This window comes from Haliotis cracherodii, unplaced genomic scaffold (genome assembly GCF_022045235.1).
Source record: "Haliotis cracherodii isolate W230 unplaced genomic scaffold, xgHalCrac1.p SCAF_15, whole genome shotgun sequence".
Lineage (NCBI taxonomy): Eukaryota > Metazoa > Mollusca > Gastropoda > Lepetellida > Haliotidae > Haliotis > Haliotis cracherodii.
The window spans coordinates 24,476,054-24,492,806 of record NW_027266270.1 but is presented as its reverse complement, the minus strand read 5'-3'; the positions used below and the strand labels follow the sequence as shown (position 1 = coordinate 24,492,806).

Here is a 16,753-nt window from a genome sequence, read left to right as displayed (position 1 = left end):
GACCTTCCAGTCGCCAGGCAGACGCTCTACCACTAGACCTCAGAGGCGGTCAGTTGTACTTGAAGGTTGAACTGAAGTCTTGGTTTGTTTCCGTAGTGTAAGTGTTCAATATTTCTTTATGAAACTATGTATGCCCATGCAAGTGCTGAACTGCTGTCTTTTGCTTTTCTGGTGATTTGAGTAAATTGTTAGTTTTTTTATGTTTCTAATGCTATAACAAATTTCTGGGCGATGGGGTAGCCTAGTGGTTAAAGCGTTCCTTCGTCAAGCGGAAGCCCCGGGTTCGATTCCCCACATGAATACAACGTGTGAAGCCTATTTCTGGTATCCCCAGCCGTGATATTGTCGGAATATCTCTGAAAGCGGCGTAAAACTATACTCACTCACTCAATCTAACAAATTCCACTGCAATAATGGTTTTAATTTGCGGAACATGAGTCATAAACCATTCAGTATATCAGATGCCATACACCATACAATCGGCTTATTTGGGACGCCGGATTAGAATAAGTCAGAGGCGGCTGAATGGATCGAGTGTTCGTACTCGACGTGGGTGCGCTACTCATAAAGCATTCACAAAAGGCATGATACATCAATTCTGGAATTGTGTTTTGAAAATGTATGTAACATTGCTTTTGAATGAAACACTCTGTAATGAAAAGAACCATTACTAATTCACATCATTGGAAGGCATAGCAATTATTTAAGTGAGTGAGTATGGTTTTACGCCGCTTTTAGCAATATTCCAGCAATATCACGGCGGGGGACACCAGAAATGGGCTTCACACATTGTACCCATGTCGGGAATCGAACCCGGGTCTTCGGCGTGACGAGCGAACGCTTTAACCACTAGGCTACCCGACCGCCCCCAATTATTTAAGAAAAGAGGGAATCATTTGGTTTAATCACCAATCAAAATGTCAGTTGTATCCTCAATGTTTAGGGTTAACCTGATTTGGTATAATGAAACATATGACATATATTTATGCACATATCTAATAGGTAAGGGAATTTTGATGGCTTTGTTTTATTAGTAGTTTAACAATCTTTCAGGCATCGAAAAATGTTGTTTGTTATTAATTTTATACACAACGCCCTTCGTGTCCTAATATCATGAAGAGAATAAAAAAACGAAATAATTTCACGTGAATTTGGCTACACTCGACAATATGGATCCTATTTCCACAGTAGGTCTAGACGCTGAAATTAGTATTGTGTTAAATTGAGACATACAGACTGTGTCATTAGAATAATCGTATATTGTCAGTTAAGAGACGAATAATTTGTCTGAATAGCCTCATCAAACATTCTCAGACTAGCTGCTCTTTAATAATACAATAAGCTCTCGGACAAGTAAATCGTGGCATTAAATCTGAAAGCTATCAGGAGGTACAGGTTGTGTCATAAAGGAGTCATCAGACCAGGACGGGGTATTGGGGACCAATACCGATCCAGAATACCTACCTTGGGGAAAGCATGGGGTACTGAGGTCCATGTTGATCCAGAATACCTACCAAGGGACAAACATGAGGTCCATGTTGATCCAGAATACTACCATGGGGAAAGCATCAGATACTGAGGTCCATTCTGATCCAGAATACTACCATGGGGAAAGCATGGGGTACTGAGGTCCATGTTGATCCAGAATACTACCATGGGGAAAACATGGGGTACTGAGGTCCATGTTGATCCAGAATACTACCATGGGGAAAGCATGGGATACTGAGGTCCATTCTGATCCAGAATACTACCATGGGGAAAGCATGGGGTACTGAGGTCCATGTTGATCCAGAATACTACCATGGGGAAAACATGGGGTACTGAGGTCCATGTTGATCCAGAATACTACCATGGGGAAAGCATGGGATACTGAGGTCCATTGTGGTCCAGAATACCTACCGTGGGGCAAGCATCAGGTCCTGAGGTCCACATGGATAACAATACCTGCGGTGGGGTAAGCATGGGGTATTGGGGACCAATACTGATCTAGAATACCTACAATGGGACAAAAATGAGGTACCGAGGTCCATACTGATCCAGAATACCTACAATGGGGAAAGCATCAGGTCCTGGGGACCCATACTGATCCAGAATACCTACCGTGGGGCAAGCATCAGGTCCTGAAGACCCATACTGATCCAAAATACCTACCGTGGGGCAAGGATGAGGTACTGAGGTCCATACTGCTCCAGAATACCTACCGTGGGGCAAGCATCAGGTCCTGGGGACCCATACTGATCCAGAATACCTACCGTGGGGCAAGCATCAGGTCCTGGGGACCCATACTGATCCAGAATACCTACCGTGGGGAAACCATGAGGTACTGGGGTCCATACTGATCCAGAATACCTATCGTGGGGCAAGCATGAAGTACTGGGATCCATTCTGATCCATAATACCTACCACGGTGTAAGCCTGACCACCCGATCCCGTTAGTCGCCCCTTATGACAGGCATGGGCTGCTGAAGACCAACTCTTCACCCTGATATTCACAGGTCTCCCTTGTGTGAACCAGTTATGATCCGAAATATGCACTGTGGGGTGTCACTGATTCCTTGGTTGTAGACTTACAACTTCTTTTGACACAATTACTGATTCATAGAACACAGATAGTCTCGTATATTTGGATCTTCCCAAAATAAAACACCAAAAGAGGACTAGGAAGCAAACGCCACAAAGTAGACAATGAAGCGTACGTAAAATCGTTACAGTATGCGTGTAACAGTACTTTTGTACCCATGTGACGAGCTATACGTCCGTCAAAAACAAGTGCGTTTTGTGAAAGCCTACATCATTGGTTACAATGAATACCATGGTGAATTGATATGTTGTATAAATACATATTCTGGTATGACTGGACCTCGTTAACCGCATTCATCATCAGCTCAATACATGTGATATATGGTCTTCAGAAACCCATGCTAGAATTGGTCTTCAGAAACCCATGATTATCGTACGAGGCGATTAACGGGATTGGTTGGTCAGACTCAACAACAATTGCGTGGATCGGTGTTCGTGATGTCAGTCACTGGATTGTCTGGTACAGACGCGATTACTTACAGACCGCCATCATATACTTGTAACGGGAATGTTGCTGAGTGCGGCTTTAAATAAAAAACAAACATGCTAGATTGTGGGTCGGGCATTGAGTGAGAGCGCGTGAGTGAGTTGGTGGACCAGTAGACTGTCATACAGACCCTGATACAATATATCCAATACAGGCCATGCAATTCTATAATGTTTGGCAAGTCTAGATGAAGAGAGTCTCTGGGCCCCTTTTTCATTATATTTATAACAAGATAATTTAAAAAAAAAAATTTTTTCGGTCAGATATGTTCATTTTAAGAGACTAGATGTAAGTCTTGTGGGTCAGTCAAGGCGTCGGTTCGTTGGTATTAAGCAAAGGTGCGTTCCTAGGAGAGGTTAAGAAATTCCGAATTCTCCAGAGAGGTTAAGAAATTCCGAAAGACCAATAATTTATTAATTATGTTTTGCCACGAGAATTATTCATTCTGAATCCATGATCTGATTGACTCATTTACCCAATTAAATATGAGATTTTGTTGAATTATAAGTCATGTCGATCTATTTGGTCACAGCTGATTGGCTAATTAATGCCCTGTTTTCAAAATAGAAAGAAAGATACGATTAATATCTTATTCAGCCTTATTATTGAGATCAAACTAAACAGACTATGTTTTAATTAATTGTTTTTTTTTAACAAATGTGGCGCTCTTTGAAATAAATATTCCAACTACTCATAAACATGTAAATGTATAATTGATACATGTGTTACTGTGTGGGGATTCCAGGTTTGAATCTGGTTCTCATCAACCTATGATTGTGGTAGGAGACAACTAATGGATCGAGTGGTCAGGCTCACTGACTTACGTGTCTCATGTCCTCATACACAGGAAAACGTATCTGTACAAAAAAAAAGTATAAAAATATTCGGCCTCATTGGATACATATGGGTCAATATAAATATTTTTATATACGAATTTTTGTGCCTCGTGATACCATAAAGATAAAAAGAACCTTATTAAACTGGGGGAACGAAAAGAAATAACTTCCGCATTTCATACGAGCCACGGAAAAAAAAAATCATTTTCAGACTGGCTTTATTTCCTTGATGCCAATGTAAACAAATCAGAGTTCATTCCCCTGAATTAATTTACTCGTGTATAGATGGCGTGGTTCGGTGACTTCCGTATTATCCAACGTGATTGGCCGAACCGTCATCCATCGTAATTTACTACCAAAATACCGCCAGAGGTGGATCACACTTCTCGCGCTGCCTGCTTGACAGCTGAAACGTTAGACATGCAATTTGTACTAAAATGACAACAATCTACACTTTTGTGTTTTCGGGAGTGGATATTATTTGTGACTTGTATTGTAGGAATGTGAAAACGAAGGATTTACTTCACCCACCTTGTGTCGTCGTTCAAAGGGGTCGGCCAGTGTGCCGAGCGTTTGAACTTTAGTCACTTGCTAAAAACATGACAGAAAATCACGAGAGGAAAGATGACAACACTAGTGTCCAAGTTGCAATTAGGTACGTACATCTGGTAACATTTTGATAGTCATATAATATCGCATTTGAATCCTTACTGGTCGCAAAACGGTCGTTATCTAACGCGCCCAGGTGATGTGGAGACTTCCAAATCACACCACCCGAGTCGTGTTTGGTTTGTAAACAAAGCAAACTGACTCCTAATAATATGTTGTGAGACGAAAGACAACTCTTAGACTTATCATTAATATATTCATCAATAGACTTGGGATAATTTTGCGTCAGCTAGTGTTACATTTTCATAATCCTTAGACTATTTTTTGTGAGGCATGTCTGAGTCAGCCGAAATATTATGATCTTTGTAAGGTTGAATTAGTCCACAGGCCTAGTTATTTATCGATGAGAGAAAGATTTCATCAGTAGATGAAAGAACTTTCATGGTTTTGTTACCATGTCTGTGCATCTACCTAATTTCAATATTTTCAAGCTTTTGCAATAAGGCTGTTAATTTTGCTGACAGGCGTAAAAAGACACTCTTGTTCAGCCCTGCAGGAACTGAATGAGGAAATATTCCCAACACAACACAACAACGGAAACAGCTATACAGTATTACAGGTCACAAAAAGCACAATTGAAATGCCTTCTCCTCCAGTGTCCTCCAGTGTGTAGCTTATAAGTTATATAGCCAAATTAAATCGTGGACTAATTAGCCTGTGATATAACAAGTGTGTGGGGGTCATAAAGTTAACGAGCATACTGTGTTGATATTAATAGGCGTTAAGGCATATTGCACTACCCTGCAAGTTAATGCAATTATACATACATGTGCTGTTCATGGAGTTGTGAAAGGATTCATGTGCTGTAATCTTATTCATGCAATACAGGGTTATAACTTAACACTAGCCCGCACAAATTCTTGCGGGCAAGTAAAAATTTCCCAATTTCCCCACTGTTTTAACATTACGAGGGCATTTTTATTTTACCCTGAATGCTTTTTAGTTTGGTTCTTACATGGACAAGAACTCCCTAAGTTTCATCATCCTTAGTTTATAACACAAGGACATGACATGCATTGCTGATAAATTTGCAGAAAGATTTGATAATATTGTCGTTTCCAGCTTCAAAGTTTTAAACCATATTATTTTTTAATTTCAAAATTATTTCTTGGAATACCAACCTATTTGATAGACATGGACTAGCAAACTGAATGAAAATGTGTGGCAAACTCAGCATGGCAATTACAAAGTCAGATTCTTAACTAGCCTATGGTAGAGTAGGAAAAGAAACCCCCACAAACACTGAATCATTTTCCAGTAGATGATCTGTCGTGTGTGTTGTTGGTACCAGTTGGTTGGTTGGTTGCATCCACACATATCAATAATCTTATACATAGGATCCACTTATCAGCAAAGTACTGTCTCCGTCATGTAGCGGATAGAACATCTGCCCTGAGAGAGGAAGGTTGGTGGTTCAATCAGGCGTGATACCAAGACATTAAAACTAACATGGTACTCGTTGTTACTGTGCCTGTTGCTCGACATTAACAGTGTTAGAAGTTGGCACTACACGTAAAGTCCTTGCCAAACTGCCCAATAGTTAAGGTATCCTAAGGACTACCGGTAGTAAAAATTTGTCATTTTTAAGGGATTTGCTATATGTTATCATTATAAGGACTAGTGAGCTAAAACTGTTAGTTTCAATCACTGCATAAAGGGGATAAAACGAGGACTGGTTGGCTAGGAGCCGGTGTACTGTGTATTCATGTTAAGCTGCTGCATGGTACCTCTGTGGGTTAAACAAGCTCAATAAAACTGTCATTAGTCCATACTAGTACCAGCAGCCACACAGACATACACACATGTGCATGCACGTCACTATTGAAGTCCAATCATCTTGAATGTGACGTTGAACCCGATTGAATGTTGTATTAAAGTCTACAGTCAAAAGAATGGCAAAGGTCTCCACTTGTATTTGTAGATGATGTTTAAATGAATTAGCAATAGACATTTGCCTGATTATTGCCATCCCAGTATTACACTATTAAAGACTCAACACAGCATCCACAATATATTGTCTGGTGTTTCTGACACAATATTAGCAGATGGATGATTTATGAGCATGCTATTGTATAGATTTATCATTCATACATCGCATCATGATTATGATGATTACTTTTTTTTCTCCTTCTCAGTTGTTCAAAGGCTTTTGAGAGAGTTTGTTTAGTGACCTACATTCATGATACATACATCTTTTATGTACGCCCCCTCTCCTTCCAACACAAAGACTGCAAGTAAGTTTTCAACCATGATGTGCAAGGATACAGCTCCCTTTTGAACTTGTATCACCACATGAATAGGCAAGCAGAATAACTGAACTCATAAACTGAGAAGCCTGTTACCCTTTCTCAAATTAAATACTTATGAACGAAAGTTGAAATGTTTGAAATATTTTAGGTCAACAGGGTCATGGTTGAACAAACTCATTCAAATTTCTTTACCAGTTGAATGAAATTGTGCAATTTTAGGAGAATCACTTAATTTTGTAAAGTCATTGGTCAGTTTGTTGATTCAGGATTTGAATGAGAAATTTTGTAACTACCCTTTCAGCCAATATTGTGACATTTCCTGAAATGAACCTTTAAGGCTTTATTTGGTTATTGATGGTGTAGAGAAATAGTCAAGCCTCAGGGCTCACATTTTCAAACAAACTGATAGTGTGAAGGTAAAATTAATGCTATGATGTCAGTTTGTGTTGCTTGCAGGGGATTGACCTGTCATACTGGACATTTCTAGGTTGTATGTATGAGGTATAGTGGCTGACCATGTGTCACTGGCTATGAAAACATATCTTGACAGCCATTTCATGCATGGACAGATCCCCTTTGCAGGTTATAGCTTCTCCAATACCACTGACAGTTGGTTGGTAAGATACTGGAGTAGATTTCTCTTGTGTCTGTCATATTAAACGTCAGATCGAAATTAGTGTGTCAGCTTTTCAGTAGCCATTGGTGTTGGGCAAGGTATTGCTAGAATTTGATGTAGTTGTTAGAAATAATGACATACCATATTCATCGTAATAAGTGCCCTGCTCTAATAAGCGCCCACAGCGATATTTGCTTATATATTGGCTAGTGAACAATACCAATTAGCACCCCTTCCGATTGATCAATGTACACAACACTTATTTATTAGCGTATAATACGTACTAGTGTGTTATATGCACCCTTAATTATGGGCATTTAAATTCTGGAAAAAATGTATCTCTCGTATATAAACATTTCAGGCTGTCAGCATAAGCCACGAAATTTTTCTTTCAATTCTGTATTTTTCACCCAAATAATATTCTAATAAGAGCCCCCTATTTCTAATTTTGAGAGCGCCCAGGGTGCTTATTACGTCGAATATGGTAACAACCCCAGATGTATTTTTCAAAAGTGATCATGCCCTATTATTGTAGGCAGTAACGATGTTAGACTGAAAATGTTGGCTCATAGTCGGCAACGTTAGTTTAGCCACTGGTCTGAGTCTAATATAATTTCTTTCTGTTTGGTAAACTCAGCTAACACTTAATAGTACATTGTAATATATGTGTATGTGCGTGTGCATGCATATGTAAACACTGCAATCTATAGAAATGATGCAGTAGACAAAACAGTTGAACTTAAAATATTTACAATGGTCCAATTCACTTTAGAAATGTGATGGTCATAAGTAAAAGGACACTGGTTAACATGGCAAATATATCTACTTTCAATTATTTATTTTTGTGATACAAATTATTACCTTTTGTTTGTATCATTGTAATTGGTTTCAGGCAGCGAGTTGCCTCAGAATCAAACATGAATCATCAGTGTTTAATTTTTGCTATTTGAATACTAAAGGAGCGCATGGCACAATGATGTGTCCAAGATGAAATATCTGTAGTCTATAACCATGTATTTATTTCTTTAAAGTCTTAAGATTTATCTCCAGTTTAGAATGAAAGGGAAATGGGATTTGTTTAGGGCTGTAATGATCCACAGAAATGTCAGTGCAACACTATTACTGGTGCTGTGATATCAGTATTGTAACTAGGCCATGTAGCCAATACAAAGCACTACATCTGTTACAAAGAAAAGAAGGAATTGTAAAATAAGTATTTATGATGGTTGCTGCAAGATATCTCAAGCCATTGTTAGATTTACCTGAATCAAAATCATTGCAGTTAATTATTGATGTAACTCTTTATTAGGTGTGTCATGACATGGTTGAACTTTCATGTGTCTTATCACAACCTTGTTATTGAGAAACATATCTTGAAACATTTTTTAAGGGTAGTATTACTGGCCAGAATTAAATTAACCCTTATGGAAAAAGCCTGCAAATAGATATTGTTGCGACTACCTGTAAGCTTTAAATGTTTCACTCTGTTAGACTTACCAGCTTACAGCTTAGGCCAAACAAATAAGTAGTTGTGTCCAGTGTTTGAAATAGTTTTAGAACCCAAGACAGGTGGACAGGTGACCCATAAATGTTGCCTGCCCATGTTCAAAGAAAAATAAGAGACAAATCATATCTTAATTTAGTTGAAATAATGCAAACATGTACTTGAGAATCTACAAAGAGTTGTACTAAAACTGGAATACATAAACCATCTTTAAATTATCTGCCAGACAGTCATGAAGGTGGAGGAAGATTTCAGAACGTCAGTTTCAGGTAATCTGGACCTAACAGGTGTGGGTCAGTATGTATTTAGTGCGTTTTTTTGGTTAATGTTGACATGGATGGCTTCTTTCTAACTGACGTTAGTTGCAATGTTTCTTGAATTTGTTAGACAGAATAGCCACAGCAACAATAATATGTGGAAACATAGCCAAGGAAATGGTTGGTTGGTTGGGTTACCTGAAATGCAAATACATTCTTTAACATTGGTAGACAACAGACGTCTTTAGCTGGTCTTGTGAACCATGTTTAACCCTGACTATGCACTTTTCGTTTTCTCACACACCAAGCTGACACAAATTCATTATAACCGAAATACTGTTGAAAGTAGCGTGAAGCTGTTTTGAATGCATCCCCAATTTGATGCTATTTTGTCCCAAATGATTTTCTATCAGAAATGATTCAGAAATGTCCTAACTAATGGTAGCACCCTTGTTATCTTGTGATGTTAGTTTTGATATTTATATTTCAAGGATCCTAAGGCAACCATTGATAGTGGAAATTAATGATCTGGATTCATTTCCATGTGTGAAATTACCGCCTGCAGGAACCAGACATTGGAATGAAAAGATTAGCTTCTGTTGAGCAATAGTTGTATGCTGACAGTATCCAGGTAATTTCTTTAATCCGAATAGCTGCAGTTATCTAATCAATAGTTTTCTGAAGTTGAGGTATAATTTTGATGGTCAGTTTTCATCGATATTTTGATGTATGAATTCACATAATGTTACTTGATATTCTTTAATCAGTTAATTTATCAGTATTTATGTCATAGCCTCTTATTAGAGGTGTCATTGATTGGAAAGTTTAGTATTGATCATGGTTTTACCTTGACTTACAAAAGTGGGTGTCCCATAATTTATTTTGAAAGTAATTTAATGATGTTGTGTAGTGTACGTTTAGATAGTTACTTAAGAGCGTGGAATGAATCAATGATCATGGGGACAGTGGTCATGATTGATGGATGAAATAACAGATGCACATGGCTGCTCTTGACTGTTTACTAATAAAATTTGTTATCCTGTATCTGAAAAATTACCTGTATCGACCTTCAATTAATAAAATTTATGCTAGATATGAACTAGACTGATTCGTTTAATGCTTAAACTGGAATTTTCTACATTGTCACTCCTAACCATGTTAATCCTAATTAATATGCAGAGGTTTTTTTATTTTTTTTGTCATTCCATGAAATAACTGGTACTCATCTGGATGTTGCTGCTAGATATTGGAAATAATTGACATAAGAGCAAGGTATCCAACAAATACTCAATACTGTCAGAAAGTCAAGACAGAAGATACACACGATGACGTTGTCAGTATGAAAGATACATCTTACAAAATAACATCCGACAAAAAAAGTTTGTTGAGAGCGTATTGGTCTGGAAGACACTGGCTCCATTTCCAACTCTGGCTTATTTACTTCTAAGGGATTTATTTCCAAACCAATATGAAATAGTGTGTTATACATGTTATATGTGTCCTCCATACATTCATAATAAAAGCTATTCTAGTTGACTGTTTGGTTGTCTTCCCCTTCCTGAATGTCAAAGCAGTAGAAAATACAATAAACTTACAACCAGCAGAAATGATGATAAAATGATGAACATCCTTAGACAGCTAAAAAGCCTGGAATTTCCTCAGTTCTGCAAGTCTGATATTCTACCAGCGTTAGAAATTGGCACTAGTCCTATAGTCCCTGCCAAACTTACCAATAGTAAAGGTATCCTAAGGACGAGTAGAAATTTGCCATTTTAAGGGTTTTGGTATGTGATATCATTATAAGGACTAGTGGACAAAAACTGTTAGTTTCTAACCCTGTTCTACTACTTGAGAACTGACCCTCTTGGTCCTGTTCCACAAAGTGATCACAGCTACAGCTGTCTTATTCTTTGTTGAAGTATGGGAGGTATGATCACTTGAAAGCCAGGATCGCTTTGTGGAACGGGGGCCCAGGTCTGCAAGCCCAAAATGCTTCTAACCCTCAGGCTTGTCAGGATATCTATTATATTAGAAAAGCTTGAGAGTGTGGGCTTGTGACAATTTCTGTCGCTGCAGTCATCAATGTCTGTCTTTCATGTATTAAGTTATGGAAAGATGAGAGTGACTAAGTTCTCCTGAGATATGGATTCATATTAGCGATAACTTTGTTTCTTGCTGGATATTGTATGACAGTCATTGACAGATAGATGGGAGAATTCTAGAATTAGTCAATGGCAGTAGAGGCAGTGATTAATATGGATCCGTTGCAAGGTATTATAGTGTAGACAGTCATCAGGTTGTTGTCAGCCCATACCCAATGGTAACCCAGACAAGCAGTTAGTGAGGTCAGCAATAAGATTAGATCAGCCTTGTGTTGTATGAACTTTTACACAATAGTAGCTTATGGGGAGTACGGTTAATGGCACTTCGGTTATCAGATTCAAGTTATGAAATCCACATAGACCACTTCACACACAGCAGATTGCTTTCTAGTCAGAGATTAGTGAAAATCTGTAAATTGTTTTCTTCCAAAATTTAGTTATTGTACATAAATCATAAGTACGAAATGAACTACATGTATGAGTAGTTGGTGTTAGGGTGTCTACCAGTGAATGGATAGTAGAATTGATTCCTGTTTTTGAAAACCTTTTGTTCCTGACGAAATATGTCAATGCATAATTAGTTGTTTTGTGTATCAAAAGTTTTACAATGAGCTCATCTCTGCAAGTTGCCCAATATCACTTCTGTTTAGGGAGGTAGTGTTATCCCTCTTGCTTCACACAGCTTTCATCTCTTATGCTTTGACATGAATGAATACTACCTAACTGCTTTCACTGGGACTAAGCCCACTAGAACACTCATCCTCGGTACAACTAAGCTGTTTTGTATGGCCCTCCTGGGCTTGCGTCCATGTTTGACAAGCCAGGAGTGTCAGGAGTAAGGAGGGCTGTCCACTCGTGGCTGACCTACATGAAAAATGACCGTGACATCAAAGGCGACCAACAGCTCTGTGTAGTGACAACATCATACCCGGGGCAAGCGGGATGGGTCTCTGATGATGACTTTATGCTTGTCTATTAAACCTTACTGTTGCCACTTCATGCAGACTGGACACAGGTTTTGTGTTGATGACTGTGATCTTGTGTTGATAAACATGGGATAAACAGAGTGAGTGAGTCGTGTTTAACGCAGCATTTAACAGTATTTAGCTATCTCGCAGTGTGTCAGCTCAATGTGGGAGGAAAGCTCGAAATGATGTAGGTCTCAGACGTTTACCAATTTGGTGAAACCCACGGGCACGTGTATGGTGCTGACAAACCTTGAAACATATTGGGGCGAACCAGGATTCGAACCCACAATCACAGGATTCTGGAGTGCCCAAGGGACTCAACTCTGCGCAGCGAATCGCGGCGGCTTAGATGATTGGGCCACCCATGCCCCCCCCCCAACCCCCCCTCATAGGATAAGCAATGACAGGATTTGAAATTAGCAAATTTAGCGAGCCCTGACAATAAAAATCCAGAAAGATGTTTCCTAGTGGACTACCACTTTTCCCATTAGGTTGATGACATTTCTGTTTTGCAGACTGGTGAAAATAATGATTTCTAGCCCAGGCTGCCGTTGTACAAAGCGATCTTAGGTAATAGTAACTCTCATACCTTAACATAGGTATACGACAGTCGTAGCACTAAGGTTGTGTTGTACAACAACACCCTGAACAGAATTCATCTTTTTAGTGTAAAGTTTAACCCTGGTATCGGAAGCTCTTTGTTTCATTGCACAGCTTAACCAGGAGAGTACTGACTTTAAGGGAACCCTGATCATCAGTCTGTACCGGAGTCCACTAACCCTATTTCCCCCGTGAGTGACACATGTTGAAGCAGATACAAAGCTCTTTTAGTGAATGTTTTCTGAGTACTCATGATTTCATCAGGAAATTACGTATCAAGCCATATTTCCTGTGACTCGATTGTTTCATGATAGGCAATGTTAAATGTTAAAAAATATACAGGAAAACGATATGTTACTGTAGAGCCATAATAAAGGGAGACACTTGCTACTGCCCTGTCAAACTGCACTTAATGATCTGTGTAATTGTAAAGTCAGTGAATATGTGGTTAGGACAGTCCTTATCTATTTGACAGCTTCAAAACTGAAAGTTAATGTTTAGTACATGTCGTAATGACTGTTAAGTTATAATTCAAATCAAGCATTTCCCATGAACCTTGAAATTATGTAATTCCATATGGTTGGATGATGAACATGTAAAATGATGTATTTATGCTGAAACTTGCCCAATAGTCAACAGTGTTTATCATGGTTTATAACTGCAGCTTTTGGTTCCTACTCAAATACAAATCACCTCCATTGCCTAGTGGATAGAACAGCTGCCTGGAGAGCTGAAGTTTGGTGGTTCATTCCTTGGGCTGTCATACCAAAAGACATTAAGGGGTGGTACTTGTTGTTACACTGCCTTGCAATCTTTGTTCAGGGGATAAAACAAGGACTGGTTGGCTTGGAGTCTGTTGAGTATGCCTGAGTGGGATATCAGGTTCAACCTCAGCATGGTATCTCACTGGGCTGGCGTTATAAAACCAGCATTTGTCCCCACTTGTACAAGCAGCCAAACACACATGTGCATGCACATTGCTCTGTAAGTTCCATAATCTTGATCACGCTGTTAAACTCAATTTCAACCACCTATTCAAATGCAAATAATTGTACTAATTTAGATAATGAAGAACTCAATTACTAAGTTCTTTGGAATTCATTTCTTCAGATCCATCTATCTGGCGACAGTTAATGAATAGTCACACTAAGTAGTAGGTCAGTTGTATATATAGATGCACACACAATACTACGAGCCAAGTTGGACCCAAGGAAGGATACATCGATTTTTCATAGAATCAGTGGCACACGTTACTGTCCTAGTTCTTTAACGGGGAGCTGGTGGACGTTAGCTGGTTATATTTCTAGATGTGGCAAGGATCAATATGAAACACTGAAGCGGAGGAGATGGGGTGCACAGCACGTTGTGAAGACCTTTACTTAATGAAGAGAAATGAGTTTTGTATAGCACCCAAATGTACTACAGTCGTTGGGATCCTTGTTCAGAACTGCAATTCGTATTGGAAGACAACTGGGGAAATGGCATCATTTTGGGCTTGAGCACTTTTGATGGTTGGAGGGTGGAATTTGAAGAAAATTAATTGTGTGAAGCAGTTTGTCTTATCACATCCAGAATATTATTATGAGCCATTTATGGCATGATAAGCATGGCTTCAGATTGCTTTAGTTTCCAGGACATTGAATGCCATCAATATTGTCCAAAGCCCTGTGGTTATGCAGGGTTAGAATTGGTTCACAGCAACCAGTGGTAGTTGTAAGAGGTGACTGAATGGATTGGGTGGTCAAACTCAGTGACATGGTTGATGATGCGTTTCATTGTACCCTGAAGGTGTGGATCGTTCTGCATAAAATCGATCATTATCTGGATTGTCAGTTCCAGCTGGAATATTATTGAGCGCGGCGTTAAACAACAAACAAACAATATTGTAGGAGTTAATATTTGATATACATGATATAAATGCATTTTGATATTGAAGAATATCCTATCAGAAATTGTTAAGTCATGAAAATGTCTAATGTCATTTGTCTCAAGCAAAATTGCTGTGATGGGGCATGAATAGGCTCACCCTCTTTTCTACGCTCGTTACAAACTGACATGGCAAAATAATGACAGATTGTAATTTTTGGAGTTAATATCGCTTCATGCCATTTATTATTCCCTCAAAAATGTTTCGGTATGAATTGTACATTTCTCCTGTTGCTCGTCAGTCAAGATTGTTCGTCTTGCAAAGTACCAATGTTTTTACTTGACCAGCCGTGTATTCTTTTACTTCTAATAGCGGTCTCGCAGTTTTCAAGAATATTTATTGTTAAAGTTGATTTTGTATATTATCATATCTATATGTATGATCGTGATCCTAAATATTTTTGGTTACTTTTGTTTAATTTTTTAAGATTTTGCAAACACGAAACTCGTGAAAATATCTCCTTTCCACCCATTACTTGACGAGAGAAACATGATGTTTCACTCGACACATGAAATATCCTCTATATATCTTATAGTGGTCATGATCAATGGTTTTTATTCATAAGGCCTGGTGCCCTGATCACTTGTGTAAATGATGTTATCAGTGTGTGTTTTATAGTTCACAATATATAAACTACTAGAATGAGCCATTTCTGTCATGAATAGGTACATCTTGCATGTAGCACACTAACTTGACATTGCTAGGGTATGTCATATTTCAAATTATAGTCATGATCTGTTTTATTTCTGTCAGTATACACAACTATGCACTGTGTAAGTATCATCAGGTGTTAACTAAGAACCTAAGTTCAGGGTATTGTCTTGGATCCAACACAAAATGCCCTTAAGTGAAAGTCATTCTGCTTTGTATGCAAACATATTTAAAGAATTCAATCAATGAATTCAAAGTACAGAGCAGATGATCATTGTGAAAGGACATTGGGTGCTTCCCATAGTTTAGGGCAAGCCGATCCCAGTTTGAAACAAACAGTACTCCAGCAGCCTGTTGTGTTTGCTTGTTGGAGCCATGAGTGTAGTGTACTGGATGTGTATTGACCCTATGTATCCTGTGTCTGTTGCAGGCTATTGATAGTGTATTACATGTAGTAGTTACTATGCTGAATTGGTATTCTGGTGGTATACAATTTCTATCTTGGGCTATTTGATCTGACAGGGTGTGTATTCGGTATTCTGGTCCAGTAAAGAGAATTAACATACTGCAATTTAGTGCGGTTTGGGTTTGGTTTAATTTGTTCATTCATCTTGAGTTTCATGCACTACTTACATGATGGACCACAATGCGTGCTTATTGTATTAAATTAAAGTGGTACTTGCTCTTCGTTGAAGTAATGTAAATTCCTTTTTTGAGAGAAATTTGATCTTTAGTACCATGTTATTAGCGATTATTCTGAATATTTTTCAATGAACATATTCATGGAAAAGTTGGGTTTAGAAGTCAAATGTCTTTATTGATGCATTTATTCAGAAATGTGTAATTAGGTTGAAATAGCGGTGCTTATTCAAACAAATACAATGCTGAATATTTGGCATAGTGTCTCGACCGTCAAATTATAGTTTAGTTAATGCAAGGACAGATTTCTTTGTCAAGGGGTTGTTTTCATAACCCTATGAATTAATGTTAAAAGTCTTGGATAAGGGATCCCTAGATTCAAAGACTGTTGCAGCAAACCAGACAACCCCCACCCCAAAACCCCTTAATTTCTAAAACTTGTAAGTATTTAGTATCAGTAACTCTCTGTAATATAGCCTCTATTGGTATGATGGGAACAGACATGGCTATCTGATCCTGTTTGATACGAGAACAGAACTGTAGTAAGTCCCTCAGTGCTGCATGCTTGTCTTGGGTTGCTAATAGGGCTGTTACGATTCACTAACGTTTTCAGTGAATCGAACCGTATACCTTCATGAATTGAATTTGTTATTCGTGGTCACTAGACT

The 16,753-nt window shown here is 38.5% G+C and overlaps 1 protein-coding gene across 5 annotated transcripts in view; it reads left to right on the top strand.

Annotated features, from left to right (window-relative positions):
* Positions 1 to 4,235: 4,235 nt before the first annotated feature.
* Positions 4,236 to 16,753, top strand: part of LOC139462404 (kinesin-like protein KIF21A) — a 114,457-nt gene continuing 101,939 nt past the window's right edge. For all 5 annotated transcript variants that reach the window (XM_071244100.1, XM_071244099.1, XM_071244097.1 and 2 more), the window contains exon 1: positions 4,236 to 4,558. In XM_071244100.1, coding sequence (XP_071100201.1) covers positions 4,503 to 4,558 — 56 coding nt within the window. In that variant the 5' untranslated portion in view covers positions 4,236 to 4,502. The remainder of the gene's footprint in view (positions 4,559 to 16,753) is intronic.